The sequence below is a fragment of the Dysidea avara genome, chromosome 11 (assembly GCF_963678975.1).
Source record: "Dysidea avara chromosome 11, odDysAvar1.4, whole genome shotgun sequence".
Lineage (NCBI taxonomy): Eukaryota > Metazoa > Porifera > Demospongiae > Dictyoceratida > Dysideidae > Dysidea > Dysidea avara.
Genome location: NC_089282.1, coordinates 16,369,662 through 16,394,511, shown reverse-complemented (window position 1 = coordinate 16,394,511; position 24,850 = coordinate 16,369,662). Strand labels below are relative to the sequence as shown.

Below are 24,850 nucleotides of genomic sequence, written 5' to 3'. Positions count from 1 at the left end.
TCTACAGGCCGATTTGTTTGTAGCTGAACTCTCTACATGATGGTTTCTTTGTAGCTGAACTCTCTACAAGGTGATTTCTTCTATAGCTGATCTTTCTACAGGGTGATTTGTTTGTAGTTGAACTCTCTACATGATAGATTCTTTGTAGCTGAACTCTCTACAAGGTGATTTCTTCTATAGCTGATCTTTCTACAGGGTGATTTGTTTGTACCTGAACTATCTACATGATGGTTTCTTTGAAGCTGAACTCTCTACAAGGTGATTTCTTCTAGCTGATCTTTCTACAGGGTGATTTGTTTGTAGCAGAACTCTCTACAAGGAAACTTCTTCTAGCTGATCTCTCTACAGGGAGATTTATTTGTAGCTGAACTCTCTATACATGATTTGTTTGCAGCTGAATTCTCTACATGATGGTTTCTTTGTAGCTGAACTCTTTACAAGGTAACTTCTTCCAGCTGATCTCTTTACAGGGTGAATTGTTTGTAGCTGAACTATCTACAAGGTAACTTCTTCTAGCTGATCTCTCTACAGGATGATTTGTTTGTAGCTGAACTATCTACAAGGTAACTTCTTCTAGCTGATCTCTCTACAGGGTGATTTGTTTTTAGCTGAATTCTGTATAGGTGATTTGTTTGCAGCTGAGCTCTTTACAGAATGGTTTCTTTGTAGCTGAACTCTCTACAAGGTAACTTCTTCTAGCTGATGTATCTACAGGGTCACTAGTTTGTAGCTGAATTCTCTACATGGTGGTTTCTTTGTAACTGAACTATCTACAAGGTGACATCTTCTAGCTGATCTTTCAACAGGGTGATTTGTTTGTAACTGAACTCTCTACAAGAAAACTTCTTCTAAATGATGTCTGAACAGGGTGAATTGTTTGTAGCTGAACTCTCTACAGGGTGATTTGTTTGTAGCTGATCTCTATACAGGTTACTTATTTCTAACTGATCTCTTGAATTCTGTTCAGGGTGACTGCTCTATTAGGATGACTGCTCTATTAGAGTATCTCGATCTCGCACTTGCTACACCAAGTTGGATTTCGTGTTATAACTCCGTGGCAAGTCTGATTTTTCTACACCATTGAAGAGCCTTTCTAAGATGATAACTCCATCTGTACAGCGATTTTCAAAGCATTACCCCAAGTGGTTTATCTGGTAGGCGTGGCAAGCATAATAATAATAATAATAATAATAAAATTAAAAAATTAAAAATTAGCTAATGTCGATTGCATAATTGTTACACACTGTTGATTTTTTCTCTGTATCTTCCTGGTTTTTAGCTCGATTTCTTTCAAACCACAAAAGGTTTGAGGTTCAATAGTTAACCTATTCACCCACCGATTTTCAGCTTCTTCCCATACGCGGTTTACCCTGTAGGCGTGACAACATATTGGTGTTACTTTTCGTGCATAATCGCTCATAACTCTTTGCCTGTTTATGGTATTCCAGCCAAAGTTGGTACCGAGATGCGCCTTTATACCCCCCTTCTGTGTGCCAAATTTCAAGGCAATTGGATAACGCGTTTGCGTTTTATAGCAGTTTTTGTAAGTGTGCGAAAAGAGGAAGAAAAATAAGAAGAAAAAAAAAACGAAGAAACTAAGCCAATTTTTGAAGTCGCATATCTCAGGAATGCCTGAAGCGATTTCGCTCAAATTTGGAATGTGGAGTGCTGAAGGTGGAGGAAATCTACATAGCAAAATTTGTCTTGTTTCATCAAGGCAGCACAGAGCTACGGAGGTGCGAAAATTGCATTTTCTTTCTTCCTGTCAATATACTCACGGGGTTGCGCGCCGGCTTCTTGGGCCGCACGACACACTACCGTGTGTCTTGATACTGGTAATTATTTTTAGAGACGCTTAGTACGGATGAAGTTGACATGAAGCTGTTCTGAGAGGAAGATAGGTTAGATAAATGGTGTTTCTGTCCATAGTTACAATTAAATAAATGCCAAGTATTCCATGCTAACCACTTTTAGTTTTGGCCTCATCAAGTTTAAAAATAGATATTATATACTACACACCCAGGATTGTGTACCACCAGTTTTCAAAGGAACAATCCGCATTGTACTCATTAACACTTTTCCTTTGTAGTCTACCACGAAAGTGTTGTACCCAGTGTTGTACTAGGCGGCATAGTACTGGGGTTTTACAGCATCATATGTGCTATCCTCTACAGTTCCAATGGCTAGGGGACAGATCCTAATCAGCTAAGTATCAAAGCCAGTAAATTGGCATGAGCTGAGTGGTACAACAGTGGTATCCGCTTTGTGTTGCTTGGAGGGTGTTTGGAGATTTCAGACCTTGTTAAATGGCTAAATATGTTACTTGCTATGATGCCGTTGGTTGAGTGGACACAGACAGACGGTTTAAGATAGGCGTGACAATTGTAGCCTGGTTTTCTGAGTCGTTACTTGATGAAATATGGTGGTGAGTTTGAGGCTTGTAAAATCACTTTCACAATGCTTATGCTGTATTTCAAGTGTTTTCCTGGTAATTCAGTCTATTAATTGGTGTTCTAGTGTATCCTTGTACTGTATACTAAACATTGAAGAGGTTAAATCTTTCACATTACTAAAATCACCAGGAGGTGGCCAGTTTTACAGGAGATGTTTGTGATTAGAGATAATGAGTTACTCTATAGTATTCCTATGGGTATAATTACATGAAAATAACAAGTAGAAAACATCCTGACCACCTGGTAGACTCCTGTAAGCATTTGAGCGCAAATCGGAAGGCTGCAGGTTCGAGACCACCTAGGTTCAGTCATGGATTTTTTCTCCTTTCTCCAACTTTCAAACACACCTTATGTAGCTAAAGTCTTTGAGCAGGCTGTAGGACCAGGTGTCCTACAGACCATAAGCACTTGTGCTGTAAAACATTAATAAATAAATAAAAGATTACTGATGGAATACCATATATTGAAGTACAATGTGGATTGTCATGTTGATAGGTGTTAACGAAGTTGGTACACAATCCCAGGTGTGTAATATATAATATCTACGGTTTAAAATGTTTTTTTAAATTTCAGCAAAAAAGTGAAGCTCTAGCCTCACTGGTTGCAACTACTCTGATGCCCTTGCAGTGACTCCTTTGAAGTTTGAAGTCATTATTAAAATCTTTCCTTTTTTGTAGTTTTTAGATATGTTTTTACCCATTGTGAATGGTGGAACTGTATTTTTTCCTTCCTCAAAGGTTAGTGTGATGTATTGATATGGTAGAAACTTGTTGATAATTATGTTCAGGGTATTTTAGCTACCATGCAAGAAGTTGAACCCACATACTTCTTTGCAACTCCACGGTAAGTATACTGTATTCTTTACAATTGTAACAAAGTACGTACTTCTTGATACTCTGCAGTGTCTTTTAAATTTTGGAAAATAACCTTGGTGTATAATTTAAATAAGCCAAAGGAACATGTGGCCTTTAAAATGCAACAAGTACACAGAAAAATTTGGAATTTTCAACTAGAGTATGTAGGGACCATACAACATTGATAAAAAGTATTGAAACAAGCTGGAGTAGTACAGTAGTTGGGCCGAAACGACATTGAACAGTGAAAAAATCAAGCTCGTAGCCTTAGCTGTTATCGAGTTATGCTTGTCTGAAGGCATCAGTCAGTCAGGCAGTCAGTAGAAAATTCCATTAAATGAATTATTTTTTAAATTTTGTAGCAACTTGTTGAAAGCGTTTCGGCTTAGGCTTAGTTTTACCTAACCAATATTTCATCGTCGTCAGGGGAAATTGATGCTGTTTTATGGTGATATTATTTTGTGGGCCATGCCTACTCCTTTGTGGTCCCTACTATACAGTACTATTGTACTGTATGATAGTGAGTATACTCTATTTGTATTCACTTGTGATATTAGTAATACCAAAATAGTCAACATTGAAGCTTCTGTTTCATGTATGGAAGTGTGCACATTGGCCCAATATCAAAACACACGGTAGTGTGTCATGCCTTCAAGAAAGCCGGTGCACCACACCAGTGTGTATTTTAAAAGAAGAAACAAAACGTGATTTTTTGCGCATGCATATCTCCATGCTCCCTTCTCAATTGGAATCATTTTAATACTGCAAATGCCCTCCACCTTCAGTACCCCACATACCAAACTTGACCAAGATAGCCTAACTCATTTTCATTGCATCTGTAGATAAGAAGAACAATGATTTGTGCAAAAACAAACTTCAAAGCCAGTTTATGGTTGGCTTTGGGTATATATTTAGAAGTGAAATCCATGCAAAAACAGACAAACTGTATAAAAAAGTGTGGCCTTCAAAAAGCCTGGATGAAAAAGTTGTGAAATCAAAGGTGGCAGCCATGAAATGGCTGCAATGATGTGGATGATAATAAATTTTAATAATGGCCTAATAAAATTATTATCATTAACATTATTGCAGCCATTTCATGGCCACCACCTCAGCTTTTTTCATCCAGGATTTTTGAAGGCCACATCTTTTTATACTGTTTGGCTGTTTTTGCATGGATTTATATTGCTGGGATGTCATACTATGTATGTAAATCTTCAAAAGTTTCACAGTGTTGCTACAGTATAATTTATGGCAGGTAGTCTGTGTAATGAGAATAAAGAAAACATTAATTTTAAACAAAGTTGGTTACCAAGACATAGCCAAAATGACACCAACAAATAGCAGGAATGTGACCATTGCATTACTTGGCTGCCATTGTTAGTGCTAGTCTATTTGTACTTACAATTATAACGTTTTATAATGTTCATACTACAATTATAGTGAGTGGGAGAAATTGAAAGAGAAATTGAAAGAGAAATTGGTCAAAAGGTAAAGTAATTTGTTTTCTTAACAATAACTGAGGTCTGTGTTGTTCTCAATCCAGTCAAACAGTTGAAGGAGCCACAGTTAGCATTACCTTTGAGCAGATTAAAAAAAGTTTTGGTTTTGATAAGTGCAAATACTTGTTTGTTGGAGCTGATTCAATGAATCTAAATACTTTGAAGTATTTTCGGGACCAGAACATAACTATCTTGGAGGTATATGGTCTGAGTGAAACTACTGGGCCCCATACTACAAATTTGAGCAGCAGTGAGAAATATGGGCATTGTGGCTGCAGCATCAATGGTGTGCAGACAAACATAACAAACAAGACTGAGTATAGTGGGTCAAAACTATTGTCCTTGAGCAAATCCAAGAATGAAATTGGAGAGGTGAATTATACAAAGCGTTACAATGATGCAGTTTCATAAACAAGTTTATCTTTGTGGGCAGGTGGTTTGCCGTGGCAGGAATATTTTCATGGGCTACCTTGGTATGGAAGATAAGACAAAGGAAGCAATTGATGGTGAAGGGTGGTTGCACACCGGAGATATTGGTTACAAAGATGAAGTAAATATTTTGTTCTAGTTGACTATTTACTATCATTGTATACAGGACGGAAACTTACACATTACATGCCGGATTGATGGTAATTTAGTTGTGAGTTATGCAGTGGCAGATCTAGGAATTTATAAATGGGGTTTCCAGTTTAGAAGGTGGAGATATACACGGACAGGAGATACGCTGTCTGGTTTGGTAAGGTGAGACCAAAAAAAAAAAAGCCAACGCCTTAAATAACTTACTACACACTGCTTTAATAGCTACTGTGACTGCTCTATTAGAGTATCTCGATCGAGGTGCATGCCGCGATAATTAAAACATTTAAATGTTATGCAATCAATTTTCAAAGGGGGTTTCCGTGGAAACCTTGAAACCCCCCTAAATCCGCCACTGTTATGTATGTACTCTGTATGTGTTATGTTTGTTGTGAATACATAGATTTGATTTTAATGCCTAATGGAACAAAGATGATTCCAATTGAAATAGAGGAAATGATTAAAAGTAATCTTCCCTTCCTGAGTAATGTGATGTTGATAGGAGATAACAGGGAATACTTGACATGTCTGCTAACTCTGAAGGTGAAGACATGTTTGACCAGTAAGAGGCTAATAGTGTTGTTCCTGTACGTAGTGTGTTGTGGATCCTCATACTGGGCGAGCCACAGACAACCTCCAACCACAAGTGATCGAGATGTTTAGTAAATCATTAAACACTGACTGCACTACAGTTTCAGAAGTGGTAAGGACAAAGGACAAGGCTGTGTATGATGCTATCCAGAACGGAATCAATTACTACAATACAAGAATTTCCCTTTGTAAAACTCAGGAGGTATGTAATTCCTAATTATTGAGTTTTAACACAAATTACATTTGGTTATAATTATACATAAAGAAAATAACAATAAAGGCATTGAGTTGATGTGAAATGATAAGAATTTGTTACATTTACTATACAAGTTACACCTGTACATTTACTATATTTTACAGGCATATAATTATGCAGGCAGGCAGTTAGTTAGTCAGTGAGTAGAAAACTCCCATAGCAATATATCAGATGCACTTTGGGTGACTCTGAAGACACTTTTTGGCTTGATTCTGCCTAACCAACAAGTACACAAAAAATTTGGAACCTTTAAGTAGAGTAGGGACCATAGCACATCGACGAAAAGTACTGAAACAAGCTGGAGTAGTGCACGATATCAAGTCACAGTAAAACAATAAGAAGTGTTACGTATATCCCTACTGTGCTCAAGATACCGTAATAGAAATGCATAGTAGGGATATAATACTTTACTGTGATTTAATATCGTACACTACTCCAGCTTGTTTCAATACCTTTTATCGATGTGCTATGGTCCCTACTCTAGTTGAAAATTTCAATTTTTTGTGTACTTATTTTTTTTGTGGATAATATTTATTATGACTGGTGAACCCATCCATGCTACATCAAAAGAAAGAAATGGTGCTGCGTGCCCCAACTATATCAATTATCAACTGAAAAATGAAGTATCCATTATGCTTCGTTGTTAGCTAATGTTCGACCCGTTACACAGCAATACGAATCAAGAACTATTCGCAAAGTACCTCTGCAATCCACACATACTGCATCAAAAGAAATGGTGCTGTGTGCCCCAGTTATATCAATTACTGTCTGAAAAGTGAAGTATCCATTACGCTTTGTTGTCAGCTATGTTCAACTCATTACACAGCGATATGAATCAAGAACTGTTCGAAAAGCACCTCTGCAATCAAAGTAGCCACTATGAAAAATATGGACGATTTCCATTACGAAGGGAAGCCATCATGTGTTATTGCCAAATCGACACTTTTCGCTGTCAGCAAAGATGAATGGGACACAAAGGAGGACACTGGTAAGTCCATGAAGAATGCATTGTACATACTGCAGTATGCCAAAAGGCACCTCTACGCCGAAGCGATGTTGAACAGTGAAAAAATCAAGCCCGTAGCCGTTATTAAGTTATGCTTGTCTGAAGGCACCAGTCAGGCAGTCAGTCAGTCAGTCAGTCAGTCATAGAGGTGTGCAATATATTGAAAAATATCGATATCACATTAATTTATCGATATCGCATTGAATTCGATATTGCAAATGTTGATTTATCGAATTAATCAATAATTTTTGATAGTTACAGTATCTTGATTTTGGTTTGTGATTGTGCAATTGTGCAATTGTGCTAGAAATGAAGGTCAGTTCTGTGCAATTTAGCCATTTTAAAAGCTTATCTACCAGTTTCCTAGCCTTGTTTGTAGTGTTATGTAATGGTTTTAGTGAAACTATTGTACTGAAAGCATATTTATAAATATTGGATACCCACACATAATCCACCTACACATTTTAATTAATTATCGAAATCAAATCAATATCGCAATATTTTACTGATTGTCGATTGATATCATATCAAAATCAAAATCCTGATATTGCACATTCCTAGAAACAGTACTGCCTCATCGTCGTCAGGGAAAATTGAGGCTGGTTTTTGAGTGAAGTTTTTTTTGTGGGTCATGCCTACACCTTTGTGATACTGCCAAGGTGCAATGAAGTATATTGTGAGGCTAGTTTCTGGTCACTATTTTTTGTGAGAAAGTAGAAACCTCCAATCGGCAGAACAGAAATTGTCCAGGTCTTATTTTCTGTATAGTGACTGGAGACGTTTCTTGTAATGTCATTTGTTTGTAATGCCGTGTCACTGCTAGAAATTTAATCCCTAATTGAGTCATGGGTATATCCACCAGTATGTTGGCAACCGTCTTTGTTTCACTACTTTTTATGCCTATGATTTGTGATCAAACTTAAAATTCCTTGTACTTGTCAGTTAATGCTGTAGCCTGAGTAACAGCCATGTTAAATTGGGTTATTGCAGCTGTACATGCTGAAATGCTGCAGCTTTCATTGATGTACATTAGGGACCCACCTATTATGCTCAAAATTTTACCTATTATGCTATGCTGCACTACTCAAAATTTTTACTTATTATACTCAAATTATGCTCAAGCTTTATGCCTCATTGGGATGCCTCATTTCCCATGTTTGTCTAATAAATTTGCAGTAATGGGCACATAATAAGTGGCTGAAGCACGTTACTCTTCAAAACTGCATGTGACAGAAAAGATTGATATACTCTAATAGAACAGTCAGCTGCCTGGTTGTTCTATTAGAGTTATTGACTGTTCTATTAGAGCATATTGATCATTTTTCTGTGTAGTTTGATTGTAGTATGGCTGAAATATTCTTCCTATTGTGCTAGCATTATGTTCAATGCTTTCAGGCACCTTTTATGTCCATAATTATGCCAGTGTAATTGGCGGGTCCCTAATGTACATAGAACAACTGGAGAACAAAAACCAGGCATAAAAAGTAGTGATAAGTCATATGATACACATGGGGTGAGGATATTAGTTATAGATAACTGCTGGAAACTTGTTGGAGAAAGGTCATAGTAAGTGCTTAAAGATAAATAGTACACATTAGGCTGAATCCTGAGAATACAAAGAAAAAGAAAGGTAGATTTTTTTTCAAACAAAATAGCTGTACAGCTCACGTGGTAGGTTTCAAGAGCAAACATGTGTTGTTTGGCTCTGTTACTACACATTTATGGTTTTTTCATAGATAATATATGGTGAGAAACTTCATTGGTCATAAAATAAAGTGTCAGGCATTTACAGAGAACCAGAACCCAGGCCCAAGATGGTCCCCCTAGGCATCAATAATTCAAGATATTCTAATAGAGCAGTCAAGATTGAGATACTCTAATAGAGCAGTACAATTTCAGAGAAGCAGTGTAGAGCAGCTATAAGTAGATATAGTTGGTGGAGGGTAGCTATATTGTCAACAGGTAGTTGCCTTTTTGTCTTCAGCTTACAGGTAGGCCCTGGCATCACCAAAAGTCTGGCTATGCCCCTAGACATTTGAATGAAAACGATTTTGAAATTAATGTTTTTAGTGGGTCAAGCAGTAATTAGGGCTGGCAGTACTGCCGTTTTAGTATACTAAAGCCACTATTCACAATACTGAATAGTTCACGATACTTACAAAGAAGTCAATTATAGCTGCTGCATAGTGTATTGCTCAGCATTCCTGCAGGAAGTCCTTATAGGTGATAGCAACACTGCAACATCACAGTAACAGTTATTGTGACACATGCTTTGAGGTTATGTTATGGAGTTCACACCTCTCTGCAGGGGAAAACCAGATGGGTGGACTTTATCACTTACAAGGATTCTTAGCCAAGTACAGCATAACAAATAGATCTTTAATGACAGTAATGTACAGGCATGGTATCACAATAATTAATAACAAAATATTATGATATCGATACTTTCAAAATATTATGATATATTGCTAAAATGATAGTATCGCTCAGCCCTAGCAGTAATACAATAAGCCAAATTTCAAGAACATGTGTTATATTCCATTTTTGAAAGAATAGTATTGAGTCAACATGTACATACTGTACTCAATATTGGTAAAATATGATGACATGGTGTCCTTAACTGTAGCTCACACAAGTAGCTTTTTGTTGCTCTATTGAAATTATCATGACATTTATTGGCACATAAAGATAAAGAACTGGAAATTGCTGCTTACTGATTTTACTCTTCCGGGAGGCGAATTAGGTTTGAATATGTATTTATATATCAGCATTGTTTAATGTTAATTAAAGGTCCTACATTGAAGCTAAAAAGAGCAGTGGTTGCACAGAAGTATATGTTAGAAATTGATGAGCTTTATGACAATGGATCAGGCTTCAGAAGTAAGGAAGTATAGTGGACATAATCATACAATAATTATTATAATAAATGAATGTACTCATGTAGCCTGTGGAGTTGCCTATGTGCATATTCAAGATTCTTTACAATCTACTCAAAATCTAATTTTATGTTAACTATATTTAAAAGATTTCTCATTTTCAGTCCACTGCTTAATTAAATTTCTCTTATAGTCAAATGTAGTCAACCTTTTTAATTCTTTACAGATCACTTGGATTAAAATTGCTTAAGAATCAATGATTTCCTTGCTAAATTTTCAACTAAAATTGTCACAGCCTTGTAGTTATATATGGCTATACCTTATTGTTATTTACAGAACTTAATTTTGTATTAGCTATTTTTATATCAGCTCACTACTTCTCTATAAGTACGTTGTACACAAACTTTTAAGTTGGAATCATAGGGCTATACAGCACAAAACACAAATGGAGTAAGATTTTACAGCATAAAATTCACCAGTCCTTCCGTATTGAGTATGCATGAAAAAAAGCTGTTTTGTTGACTATTGTACTGTTCTTCGGTACTGTAGGATTTTATAAAGCTTTCTACGTAGATAGCACATAAAGACACACAGTAGTGTATGGTGCGGCCCAAGAAGCTGGTGCACCATACTGTGAGTATATTGATAGGAAGAAAATGTGATTTTCACACATATGTAGCTCCATGATCTCATATCCGATTGGAAGTAAATTTGCTACAAAAGTGTACACCAGGTAGGGGAGTCTACGTACCCAATTTGAAGAAAATCACCCCAGCCATTTCGAAGATATGAGCGGCCAAAGCTTCATTTTAATTTATTTTTTCTTACACTTTACAAAATCCACCATAAAACACAATGTGTACTCCAATCAGGCTGAAATTTGGCATACTTTAAGGGCTCATTAAAGCAAATCTCAGTATCCAGTTTGGTGGGAATCTGATGAACAATCACAGAGTTATGACCAATTATTTGCATAAAATAATAAACTTCTGCCATGCACACAGCGTAAACCCCTTGAAGAGAAGCGAGTTGAAAATTGCTATGTAGTTGGAGTAACCATCGTAGGAGTGTCTTTTTGTGGTTTGAAAGGAATCAGGATAAAGACCATGAAGATATGACACAAAACCCGACCTGTGTCACAAATGCGTGATTGAGTTTTGTGATTAAAACTTTTCATGCCTACCAGGCAAACTGCTTAGCAGAGTGAGCTGAAAACCATGGAATAATCATCATAAAAAGTCATTGCAGTAGTATACATAGAAGAATTGGAGTAAATGCAAAATCCAGCTAAGTGCGCGATTGGGATACTCTAATAGTACAGTCACACAGTAATCAATTTGTATGCAGTTCAAATTACTGACATAGTTTAAACAGTTAGTTCTTTGTGCTTTTATGACCGTTCATGAAAAATGTTGTGATTTGCACCTAATAAAAGACTTCATTGTGATTACTATGGATTCACTCTCTTGGGGTGGTGTAAATTGCAGCCATTGTACCAATATTTTGAGTACAGTTGTTGTGCACTGAATTCTTTATGTGAATTATACTACTGAAGACCACTTCGCTTGGTAAGTATAGTAAAGGCAGGATGGCAGGTATTTTGGCTTTGTACTTTGTGAAATTTCGTGCTATACACTATTAGCAAACCTCTAGCATTTCTTCTCTTGTAAAGCTTTGTCTCATGTTGGAGTTTCGTGTTTGTCCACATGTGCTAATGAAACGGGTATGCACTTAACAGGTAATATGCACTTATTTTATATATGAGTGCTTAACAACCAGACTCTATGGTATTACAATAAGAATAGTTTTCATTCATTTGATGCTGTTTTTGTTGTTGAAGAAAAAGCACAGGAAAAGAAGCAATATCCATAGGCCAGCAAAATACACTGTAGATAAACTGGATGCTTCCTGGAGAGTTCAGCTACAAACAAGTCGTTGTCAGGAGTTCGACTGTCATACAGTACAATAGTACTGTATAGTAGGGACCACAAAGGAGTAGGTGTGGCCCACAAAATAATATCACTCAAAAAACAGCCTCAATTTCCCCTGACGACTATGAGGCTAAGCCCAAACAAGCTTTCAGATCGATCCGAAACATTTTCAACAAGTTACTACGGAATTTTAATAATAATTTATTTAATGGAGTTTTCTAGTGACTGACTGACTGACCGACTGACTGAGTAACTGACTGATGCCTTCAGACAAGCATAACTCAATAACGGCTAAAGCTACAGGCTTGATTTTTCACTGTTTGACGTTGCTTCGGCCCGACAGGTGCCTTTTGGCATACTGCAGTACGTACAATGCATTCTTCATGGACTTACCAGTGTCCTTCTTTGTGTTCCATTCATCTTTGCTGACAGCGAAAGGTGTCGATTTGGCGATAGCACGTGATGGCTCCCTTTGTAATGGAAACTGTCCGTATTTGTCATAGTGGCTATTTTGATAGCAGAGGTGCTTTTCAAACAGTTCTTGATTCATACTGCTGTGAAACAGGTTGAACATAGCCATCAATGAAGCGTAATGGATACTTCACTTTTCAGACAATAATTGATATAACCAGGGCGTGCGGCACATTTTCTTTCGGTATGCGTGGATTGTAGAGGTGCTTTTCAAACAGGTCTTGATTCGAAATGCTACGTAACGGGTTGAACAAAGCTGACAACGTAATGGATACTTCACTTTTCAGACAGTAATTGGGGTGTGTGGTGCCATTTCAGATGCGGCAGACAATAAATGACGCGACCACTACGTGAGGATTTTACAAGAACGAATGTTATCAAATTCGGCCTTCCTGTAATCCACCCGTCACTTACGCTATCCCTCTGAAACTCTGGAGTTGAACTCATCGTGTCACTAGTAACTACCACACAAGCAGTGAAGCAAATCCATGCCGATTGTTTCGTATCGAGGTTGCCGACATCAAAGGGGAAGTTTCATTTTTTTTTTTATTTATCGCATGCGGTTAGACGCAACCGCAGGTGTATGCCTTGCATTCCTTTGTGCATTCCGAACATTGATCGCCCTGTTATCACTTCAGTATTCACTCAATCACCTCAAGATTCACATCATCGATTTCACCATACATGATTACCCTACAGTCGTGATTTCAGCACCAAACGAAGTTTCAGTCGTCCTCAGTCGACCTAGAGGCCAAATACAAATCCCAGATTGTTGTTTTCTGCAATACTCGCTTGGCATGTAGGGCAATGTGTCTTTAAACTGTTCTGAAAGTTTCGTTCAGATTGAAACATTTGTTTTCGAGAATGGCTAGTTTGAAATTTGAATTTAGTCGCCCCCACGTCATTTGCTCTCTAAGAATTTTACTCGGAATTTAAAGAATGACGCAGAGCACAACTGCGGTCACTGGGTATTGATGAACTGACGCTCTATGTAGTTAATCAGTACATATAGCCACCAAGAAGTGTGCTGCCATAGATTATAGTCCATAGATATAGGTGCTGCATACCATCCTTCGTTTTGAAATTAGTCACCCCCCACATAATTTGTCCTCTAAGGGCGCAGCTTAAAGAATGCCACAAGAGTACAACTGCGGTTACCAGTTGTTGACACAAGCTGTGAGTAATTAGCACATGTAGCTAGCTTAAAAGGAAGTGTGCAAAATCGCCTAATACAATTGTCACCATGCATTATTGCATTTTATAGCACCCCCACACAAAATTACATATGTAATTACAACATACAGAGGAGACACATGAATACCAAACACTTTTCACAACAATAATGTAAGAATTGTACAATAATGACTGTAATATAACTGCTATGCAAATGTTTTCCAGTGGCCCGCCATGGTAGCAAGTCTCACATGACGGCATGTATATTCATCCAAACACAATGGGAGTAACGAGTAAGTATGATGACAACAAGTTGGTATGACTCCATTTGTAGAATCCAGATGAGTGGGTGTGGCTCCAGTATGTCTAAACAGTTAACAAACATTCCTGTTATAAATACGTGCTAGAGTTGCAATATAATAGTATAGTATTTAAATGCAATAATACATAGTCTCCATTGCATCACTATCAAACGACACTAAGTGGAGGATATTGTTGCATCTCTAGTATGTACACTCTATCAGTACAACCTATCTTAATGGCCACTAGTATAGAAAGACAACCACTCTTGAAAAGCCAATTCCAATTGAGAATTTATACACTGTTACCTGAATGAGTGAAGGTGGCAATAAACAAGTTCCACCGTAATTTATACACGTGATCTGATCCTGTATATTCTGTCAGTGGATGAGATCCACTTGGCCAGGACAAAATGTGACTCAAGTGCCCTGGATGATCCATACTCAACCAACTTATGACCCAGTGGCACAATGAAACTGACTATTTATAGAGAATACAATTATATTTATTTCTAAGATGTGTGGATGTGTGGACACATTACAACACATTACATGTACATACAAGACATGCTACGTACTGTTTTAGCATTTCAAGTCACCACATTATACACGTACCAGTCAACAATGCTTCATAGTGCCCATCAGTAAACCTGAAGAAAAGTTACGAAAAATAAAAATTCACATAAGTACAATGAAACCTCATTAATATGGCAGGCTATGGGACCAAAAAATTTGGCCTGATTAACAAGGTGGCCTTATTAATGAGGTCATAAGTAATGCTTAGTTATATTTGGGACCTACTAGAGGTGGCCAATATAATGAGGTGGTCTTATTAAAGAGGTGGCCACTAAGTGAGGTTTCACTGTACATATAGTTCACAATATTGTGAACAATATTAATGGTTAACAATATACACTGAAACTTGCAGGTCACTTCTTGTGGAAGATTGCTCTCTACACAAAATGACACATTCAGAGATTGTATTTAGATGGATGATACAGTAATGCATTGTGACTTCAATACTCGTAATGTGTCACTGCTAGGCAGCAACCATATACACGGCACTGCCACATCGCACTTGCTCGCACACACAATTTTGCTAAAGATTTTACAAATTGATAATTAAGGGGTGTGGCAACTAGCTGTTTCGCTCGCAAGACTGTGTGGCAGCTGTTTCCCTTCTGTACAAGTGGCCACCAAGACAGGTCCACTGTGGATGAAAGCCAGGCATTAGATATTTGGTATTTCATGTGTTTAAGACATTCCAGGGCTTCTGGTAGTCTCAAATCTCACCACAGTTTAACTCAGGCAGTGTTGTGGTCACCACTAAACTACTGGAATGCTGTGTTATGTTCATCTTATGCTTGGCTACTATATTGTAGAACTGAAATGGATACTCTGAAAAATATATCCTATGGATAATGACTTCATCACTTTCTTCATCAGGAGCTTATAAGGACCAATAGTGAAACTTTTTACACTTGGGGCTGACAGTCAACTGCCTATGTCTGAAGCAGTGCTTTTGGTGCTCTAACAGATTGGCTGCCCCTTGCTGCCAGCACTCACTGTCTCATACGCTGTCATACACTAAATCCATCTCTATAGCCAGTTAGAACAGCATGCTTCTTACCTTTTTTTAAGGCCGCATAATGCAGCCACCTCTTTAAAAGGCAAGGTTAGAAAATTTTGTCCCTACAGCCTGAATAATGACCAGTTTTCACTGTACTATTAGTGATTAGTGATCATGGGGGATTATTTATTAAGATACTAAGATATACAATCGCTACAACCTCTAAATATAGCAGTAAATTTTTTACCCTGGTCCAATGTCTCGTAATAATCGTGACTTCGTGAGAGACTGTACTGTGATAAATACATGTTTATCATGATATGTACTAATCGCCTTTTTACAATTAAGTTTTACAACACAAATACATGTATAGTTAAACTCACCAATTGTGACTAAATCCCTTCAACATGAAAAGACAAGTAATGAGACAACCTTGGAGACAACAGCCACACAAGCCTATTCTGGTGCGTTTATTTAGTAGTAATATAAATTTTAAAGGCGTTTATTTACAACAGGACATAATTACGCGCCCCTCTATTGTCTCTGTACATACTTGCCTTTTCTTTACTATTCTCATTTCATTTCACAAGATCTCTTGGCAGGGGTGTAGCTTCTTCACTTGAATTAGTCAATGCTTGAAGTAGATCAAGATACTCTAATAGAACAGTCACATTTCTACAAGTGCCATATTTTTATATTGTAAAGTCTGTTAGTAGCTAGTAATTTAAACTATACAATCCGATGCTAAGCAGAAGTTGTAACTATGCTAAATATTGATTGCTGTGTTACAGCTGTTTTGTGACTGCTCTAATAGAGTATCTTGATCGTTTCAATGCAGTACAAGATGAAAGGCAAAGTGTTGTTAGGGTTAGTAGTTAAAATGGATGTTAGTTGACTGCAGTTGCATGCCACTAACAGGGCCGTCCAGAGAAATTAGAGGCCCCAGGGAAAAGAGTTAAAGAGGGGCCCAGGGGCAAGGAAGGGTCTAAATCCTGACTGCTCTATTAGAGTATATCAATCTTTCTTTAAACAGGTATTCAAGTGGCCCCTTTTGGGCTGTGGTAGGGGGCAAAATACCCCAGTTACCCCCAATGTGGGCAGCCCTGGCCACTAAAATTACAGTTATATTTTAATATTCTGTCACTGTAATCTGGGGTTTCTGTCAAAACCATGGAAACTCACCTACTGTTATCAACAGTGCATTGCTTATTCTAACAAAAAGTATTGAAATCCCATCCAAAAACAGCTTATAGCTGTAAAAAAAGTGCGCGTCCAAGTAAAGCAGAGTTAACTGCGACAAAAAGTAATGATATCATAATGCGGCCATGTGCGAGGTGTGCAAGTTGTAAAATTAATATTAGCTAATCAGATAATACAATGTTATTGTTAAAGTGTTAATGAGAACTATGTGCTGCTAGTTTATAAGTGTGTGAGCATCTTCATAAATGCCACATAAATTTAATTCTCAATAAAGCAATGTGTATAGATTCTCTGATAGTAATAAATAGTTTGAGTTTGGCCGCCTTTCCTGTATACAGCAATGCTACAAACAAAGGAAAGGTGGCCAAACTCAAACTATTTATTACTATCAGAGAATCTATACACATTGCTTTATTGAGAATTAAATTTATGTGGCATTTATGAAGATGCTCACACACTTAAAAACTAGCAGCATCACATAGTTCTCATTAACACTTTAACAATAACATTGTATTATCTGATTAGCTAATATTAAGTTTACAACTTGCACACCTCGCACATGGCCGCATTATGATATCATTACTTTTTGTCGCAGTTAACTCTGCTTTACTTGGACGCGCACTTTTTTACAGCTATAAGCTGTTTTTGGATGGGATAACTATTTACAAAAAGTTAACAAACAAGTATACATAAAAATTTGGAATTTTCAACTAGAGTAGGGACCATAGCACATTGATAAAAAGTACTGAAACAAGTTGGAGTAGTGCACAATATTAAATCACAGTAAAACAATAAGAAGTGTTTATAGTGCATTTTCATTTTAGTATCATGAGCACAGTAGGGATATAACACTTCTTATTGTTTTACTGTGATTTAATATTGTGCACTACTCCAACTTGTTTCAATACATGTGCTATGGTCCCTACTCTAGTTGAAAATTCCAAATTTTTCTGTGTAGTTGTATATAAGAAACACTATCAAGAATTCGACTACATATAAGTAACCCATTAGAGAGTTCAGCTACAAAAAAATCTGGGAATTTAGCTACAAGCAAATCACCCTGTAGAGAATTCAGCTACAAAAAGTCACACTGTCGAGAGTTCAGCTACAAATAAATCACATTGTGGGGAGTTCAGGTACAAACAAATCCACCTCTAGAGAGTTCAGCTACAAACAAGGTACCCGTAGAGAGTTCAGCTACAAAGAAGTCATCCAGTAGAGGATTCAGCTGCAAAAAAAAACCACACTGTAGAGAGTTCAGTTACAAATAAGCCACCCTGTAGGAAATGCCCTTTATAGAGTTCAGCTACAAACAAATCACCTTGTAGAGAGTTCAATTACAAACAAATCACCCTGTAGAGAGTTAACCTACAAGCAAATCAGTGGACAATTCAGCTACAAGCAAGCCATCATGTAGAGAGACCAGCTAGAATCAAATTACCTGTAGAGTTCAAGTCACTCAGTACAGAGTCCGGCTACAAACAAGTCACTCAGTAGAGAATTCAGCTACAAATTACCCTGTGGAGAGTCCGGCTACAAACACATCACCCTGTAGGGAGTTCAGCTATGTACAAACAAATCGCCCTTTAGACTAGTTCAGCTATAAACAAATTACCCTGTAGAGTGTTTATCTACAAGCAAGTCACCTGTAAAGAGTTCAGCTACTTTTGTAACTAAGTTACATAATATATTAATGTAATTATAGCAATATATCTAATTATGTAGTAATTTGTAATAGTAACTAGTTACATAGTAGTTTGTAATAAGGATGAACTGTCCAAAAATTTAACAAGTTAGAAAGTTACATAGCTACTATTGGCCTGTTGAAATCAATTAATCTATATAAAAATTTGTATAATTATATGTATGTTTAAACTCACAACTGTTTCATACTGTCGTTTCTCCTTTCTGTAGTAAAGAAATAAGACAGGTAAAAAGAAGCTCAAAAGCTGGCCTATGCATGGCCTGCTTTTGAGAATATAAAATCTAATCAAAAACAGCCAAGCTGTAAAAAAAGGGTGCTGCCCCCAAAAAGGCCAGGATGAAAAAAGATGTGAAATCCAAAGTGGCAGCCAAGAAATGGCTGTGATGGTAGGTTATTGGTAAAAATTTTAATAACGACAATTCAGGTGAATTTGGTGCCAATACCAAGCGGTACCAAATTCACCCGAATTGTCGTTATTAAAATTTTTACCATTAACCTACCATCACAGCCATTTCTTGGCCGCCACCTTGGATTTCACATCTTTTTTCACCATGGCCTTTTTTGGGGACGCACCTTTTTTTACAGCTTGGCTGTTTTTGATTACATAATTATCACTTCTTTTTTATTTGTATACTGCAAAGCCGGCCTATGGCTGGCTTTGGGGCTTTTTTAAACTCATCTGTTTTTTTATTTACCACAGAAAGAAGAAAAGAACTTAAAGAAGATTTTTAATACTTCAACGTTTTTTGATTTTATAGTAATTATACAAATTATATACATTATTTACCAAATGTCAATTATTCCCCACAGGATAATTTCTTTGCAGCTGATCTCTCTACTGGATGGTTTCTTTGTAGCTGAATTCGACTTGTTTCTAGCTCATCTCTCTATAAAGTGGTTGGTTTGTAGCTGAACTCTCTGCAAGGTAATTTGATTGTAGCCGAGCTTTCTACAGGCTTCTTTCTAGCTAATCTCTATATAGGGTAACTTGTTTATAGCTAAACTCTCTACAGAGTGGGTTCTTTGGAGCTGAACTCTCTACAAGGTGACGTTTTCTAGCTGATCTCTCTGCAGGGTGATTTGTTTGTAGCTGAACTCTCTACAGGGTGATTTGTTTGCAGCTGAACTTTGTAGGGTGATTTGTTTGTAGCTGAACTCTCTACAGGGTTACTTGTTTTTAGCTGATCTCTCTATAAGGTGACTTCTTCTAGCTGATTCCCTGCTGTATGACTTGTATCTAGCTGAACCCTCTACAGGGTGATTTGTTTGTAGCTGAAGTCTCTACTGGGTGACTTTTTCTAGCTGAACTCTCTACAGGGTGATTTTTTGTAGCTGATCTCTCTACAGGGTAACTTGAACTTTCTACAGGGTGATTTGCTTGTAGCTGAACTCTCTCAATTGTGTATAGTTTCAAACTGATCTCTCTACAGGGTATTTTGTTTGTAGCAGAACTCTCTACTGGATGGTATGTTTGTAGCTGAACTCTCTACAGGGTGATCTGTTTGCAGCTGAACTCTCTGCAGGGTGATTTTTAAATAAATGAACTCACTACAGGATGATTTGTTTGTAACTGAACTCTCTACAAGGTGTCTTCTTCTAGCTGATCTCTCTACAGGCTGATTTGTTTCTAGCTGATCTCTCTACCGGATGACTTGTTTCAAGCTAAACTCTTTCCAGGGTGATCTTTTCGTAGCTGAACTCTATCTGTTTGGAGCTGAGCTCTTTACAGGCTGATATCTGATCCCTGACTTGTTTCTAGCTGAACTCTGTACAGGATGGTTTCTTTGTAGCTGAACTCTGTACACGGTGACTTCTTCTAGCTGATCTCTGTACCTTGTTTCTAGCTGCAAGGTGATTTGGTTGTAGCTGAACTCTCTAAAAGGTGATTTATTTGTAGTTGAGAACCCTGCTCGGTGATTTGTTTGTAGCCGAACTCTCTACAGGGTGATTTTTTTGTAGCTGAACTCTCTACAGGGTGATTTGTTTGTAGCTGAACCATCTGCAGGGTGCGATTTGTTAGTAGCTGAACTCTTTAAAGGGTAGTTTCTTTGTGTCTGAACTCTCTACAGGGTGACGTTTCAAGCTGATATCTCTACAGAGTAAATTGTTTGTGGCTTAAATCTCTACAGGGTGTTTTTGTAGCTGAACTCTCTACAAAGTGCCTTCTTCTAGCTGATCTCTCAACAGTATGATTTGTTTCTACTTGAATTGAACTCTGTACAGGGTTATCTGTTTGTGGCTGAACTCTCTACAGGATGATATGTTTGTAGCTGAACTCTCTACAGGGTGATTTTTTTGCAGCTAAAGTCTCTGCAGGGTGATTTTTTGTAAATAAATTTGCTGCAGGATAATTTGTAACTGAACTCTCTACAAGGTGACTTCATCTAGCTGATCTCTCTACAGGGTGACTTGTTTCTAGCTGATCTCTCTACTGGGTGACTTATTTCAAGCTGATATCTCTTCAGAGTAAATTGTTTGTGGCTGAAATCTCTACAGGGTGTTTTTTGTAGTTGAATTACTCTCTACAAAGTGACTTCTTGTAGCTGATCTCTCAACAGCATGATATGTTTCTACTTGAACTGAACTCTGTACAGGGTTATCTGTTTGTAGCTGAAGTCTCTACAGGATGATATGTTTGTAGCTGAACTCCCTATACAGAAAAAACTTGCAGTGTAATAGAAAATCTAAGTCATAAACGTAACTGAGTGCTCTATTACGGTGACTGTTCTATTAGAGTATCTTGATCTCGCATTTGCTACAGGTAGTTGGATTTCGAATCATGTTTGTAATCCGATTCTTCTATACTGCTGCAAGGACGTTCTACATTTATAGTTCCAGCCACATACCAATTTTCAGCTCATTGCTCTAAGCGGTTTGCCTAGTAGGCATGAAAATTAGGCCAGGCAAAGTTGATTACTAGTTTCCTGTTTCCGCCCACATGCCTTTCTTAAAGTGCCACAAAATTTTCATTATATGGCTATTTCCACTGCATGGATTTTCAAATATTCACAATAATTTCATTGTTGTAATGGTGGGTGTTTTCTTCAAGGATTTAGCCGTAATGGACAATGAATAATAATGACCTTCTGCCCACATGATATTTTGAAAATCTTGAAATGGGAAGCTAGCAATAAACTTTGCCTGGCCTTACTGGTAATTTTATTCACAAATCTTGATTGTGCAATTATTACACACCTTCGGTTTCATGTCATATCTTCATGATCTTAATTTCGATTGTTTTCAAACCACCAAAAGGCACTCCTACAATGGTTGATCTATCCACAAACAGATTTTAAACTCATTCCATGAAGCGGTTTACCGTGTAGGCATGACAACAAATCGATCTTGTTTCAGGTGAATAATTGGTCATAACTGCTGAACCATTCATTGCATTTGCACTAAATTTTATAGTAGTATTCGCCTTTGGACTGCCTTTACGGGTGCCAAATCGCAAGGTGCTCTGATTACGTGTTTGTATTTTATAGCAATTTTTCAAAGTGTGTGAAAAGATGAAAAAAAAAGAAAAGAGAAAAAAAAGAGAAAAAAAAAGAGAAAAAAATAGAAATAAAAATAAAATTTTGGCCACTCATATCTAGGAAATGGCTAAGGCGATTTTCTTCAAATTTGGTATGTCTACCTGGCAGGCACCTCTCCAGCGAAACCGGTTCCAATCAGATGAAGGATCACGGAGCTACAAAGGTGTGATAATCGCATTTTCTTTCTTCCTGTCAATATACTCATGGTGTGGCGCACCAACTTCTTGGACCTAATCCAAAACAGCCAAGCTGTAAAGGCCCCCGAAAAGTAATGGTGAAAAATGATGTGAAATCCAAGTTATGGTAGGTAAATGGCAGAAATTTTAATAATGCAAATTTGTTTCCGAGTCCTAGTGAAACTTGGAGGAGGTAGTACAAATTCACCTGAATTGTCATTAATAAAATTTTTTGCTGTTTACCTCAGCTGCATAACATGTTGACATTATTACTAACATTAGCATGTCGATAATAAATTTATGTGTTTATTATATGTACACACCTTCTTAATGTCTCCACATATAGTTCAGAACAAAGAAAAGTGTCCCTTGAAAGATCCGATTCCAGTGACCAAAGATTGTAGCCATTATGGACAAAAAATAGAAATCCCAGATCATAATGTTACAGTGACTATTCCTAATGGTGCAATTGAAAAAGGATACATGGTGGAAATAGAAGTTGCCGCCAGTTTGTTTGGGTTATATGACTTTCCATCAGGCTGTTTTCGCATTAGTCCTTACATATGGATAGGAGCTAGCTATAGCTTTAAGAAGCCACTGGAGATAGAGGTTGAACATCATGCAGTTGTTTTGAAAGGTGATGATGTTTCCAACATCTGTGTCTTGGAAGTTCATGATATTACTGAAGACAACCACAGTAGTTTACATAAGCTATTTGAAGCCTCTGACAAGTACAAAGGCCAATGTGGAATAGGGAGCTCATCCTATACTTACTACACTAACTCTAAACACACATGTGTAGCAAGGAAGGGTGAAAGTATACCTGTTGAAGTGGCTGTTTATCAGTATCTACCACACAATTATGCAGAAATCAATTTCTTGGATGTTGAAATTTGTTTTTGTTGTAACTTGAAATTCTTTAAAAAGGTGAACATTTTTGTTGAGATGTATTAGTTTTATAACATGACATCTTACTACTAGAAAGTTGAGGATGCCTACAAAGACACTGGTATGATCAGAAACAAAAAGAGCGACAATACTGTTGAGATTAGTGGTGGTCAGGACCTTCAGCTTTATTTGCACTCTAATGATGTTTATGGTTGGAATGTCAATCGCATAGGAAAGCCCTGTGTATGTGAATAATCAGCTAATTGCTTGTGTATTAATACAGTTCTAGAAGAGAAAATTGTGCCATTTTTGTATCTCCCATACAAGTTTTCTGACTATACATTTGTTCATATAACATTAGGTATATAAATTTTAAAAGCTAGTTGGCAGGGGTGGTGGAGAAGGACAGATAAAGAGGGGCCAACAATGGCAATGAAAGTTACACAGTAGAGCTTGGCTGATTTTACTCTTTAGCTACAAGTACATATGTAGCTACTTTTTGATTGTAAGTGAATAAATATGACTGTTTTATTAGAGTCATTTACAGCTATTAGAGTATCTTGATCTATTGCAATAAACATGTGGGGGCTATGCCTCCTTCTCTCCATTTCCTTCACTCATTATAGTAGGGACCAGGGAAATAAAAGGCACTGAGACAAGGATTGACCTGCATCTGAAGTACAAAATAATTGTATATAGTGCATATTTAATTGCTCCTTTAGATGTAACTATAATGAATGCTAATTGTGTAACTGAAGTACAGTTCTCTGACTTCAGATGTAGTTGTTATTGCTGCAGGGGCATGGGGGGGAGTTCCAAGGGGTTCAGGAACCCCCTGTAAAATTTAAACTTTTGCCAGCAAGACATTAACACACCATTTAGTGTGGCAGGACAAAATGAGTGAGTGATATAGTGTAATGGCACAGCACAACAATTATTGATAAAGCTTGCATTCATCTTGTACGGAAGGATTTACGGAGATAACATGAGCCCTCTTCAAAACTTAAGAAGATCGATATACTCTAATAGAGCAGTCAAGTATATACTCTAATAGAACATGCATATTATGAAGTTTTTCAGACATTTTAACATTAAATACAAAACTGAGCATGACTCCTGATACTGCTTTAGCTTTGGTGTGTGGTGTTTAAAGATATAGAACTCCAGTAATTTATCACTTGTGTTATGCAAAATGAATTCATGCTATGCATATTTGTTAGTTATAATGTTTTGATTGTAAGTCATGACATTTGTATCGGTGGATTTATGGTTCCTATACCAGTGAGACCACTATCACTTACAGATTACTATAATGTGTCTCTATGTGTTATGCTGTCTGTTTCCACTAGGTAGCTTTATCTAGTACTACCTTCATCCCAGGAGCACTTATATGCATTATAATTAATGTATTTTGTTTTGCATTAATATAACAATTTGTTGAGTTTTGATTCATTAAAATATTGAAAGTCTCTCATCAGCGGCTGGGGGCTACACCCCCAGACCCCTGCTTCTGGTAAACCAATACTGCTGTTGAAACTCCCTTTCATAAAGATACCCCTGTGCTGTAATTCCAAATTTTTCTCCACTTGTTTGTTTTTGCAACATAATTATTTTTAAACTGGGATGAAAGAGAATTACATAACCTTATGAATTATTGCATAATTTCAACATCATGCTAAACTCAAAGACTGAAATTATTTAATATAATGTTGTGTTATACTCATTTATGAAGTTTAAAATTAATATTTATACAACCGAGGACTAAAGGTAATACGAAATGCGGTTAAAAT

The 24,850-nt window shown here is 37.1% G+C and overlaps 1 protein-coding gene and 1 long non-coding RNA gene across 2 annotated transcripts in view; one reads left to right on the top strand and one right to left on the bottom strand.

The window, feature by feature from the left end:
• LOC136238972 (long-chain-fatty-acid--CoA ligase ACSBG2-like) overlaps positions 1-24,850 on the top strand; it is a 55,683-nt gene that overhangs the window by 17,798 nt on the left and 13,035 nt on the right. Inside the window, exons 9-20 of the mRNA XM_066029694.1 lie at positions 3,131-3,190; positions 3,241-3,296; positions 4,748-4,795; positions 4,851-5,178; positions 5,240-5,356; positions 5,402-5,435; positions 5,786-5,925; positions 5,978-6,175; positions 9,924-9,978; positions 10,026-10,115; positions 22,519-23,099; positions 23,154-23,303. Coding sequence (XP_065885766.1) covers positions 3,131-3,190; positions 3,241-3,296; positions 4,748-4,795; positions 4,851-5,178; positions 5,240-5,356; positions 5,402-5,435; positions 5,786-5,925; positions 5,978-6,175; positions 9,924-9,978; positions 10,026-10,115; positions 22,519-23,099; positions 23,154-23,303 — 1,857 coding nt within the window. The remainder of the gene's footprint in view (positions 1-3,130; positions 3,191-3,240; positions 3,297-4,747; positions 4,796-4,850; positions 5,179-5,239; positions 5,357-5,401; positions 5,436-5,785; positions 5,926-5,977; positions 6,176-9,923; positions 9,979-10,025; positions 10,116-22,518; positions 23,100-23,153; positions 23,304-24,850) is intronic.
• LOC136238973 (uncharacterized) lies at positions 13,759-16,198 on the bottom strand. The gene is made up of 3 exons (XR_010693303.1): positions 15,939-16,198; positions 14,564-14,635; positions 13,759-14,052 (listed from the first exon to the last, which is right to left on the bottom strand). It is a non-coding gene; the product is annotated as an uncharacterized lncRNA (long non-coding RNA).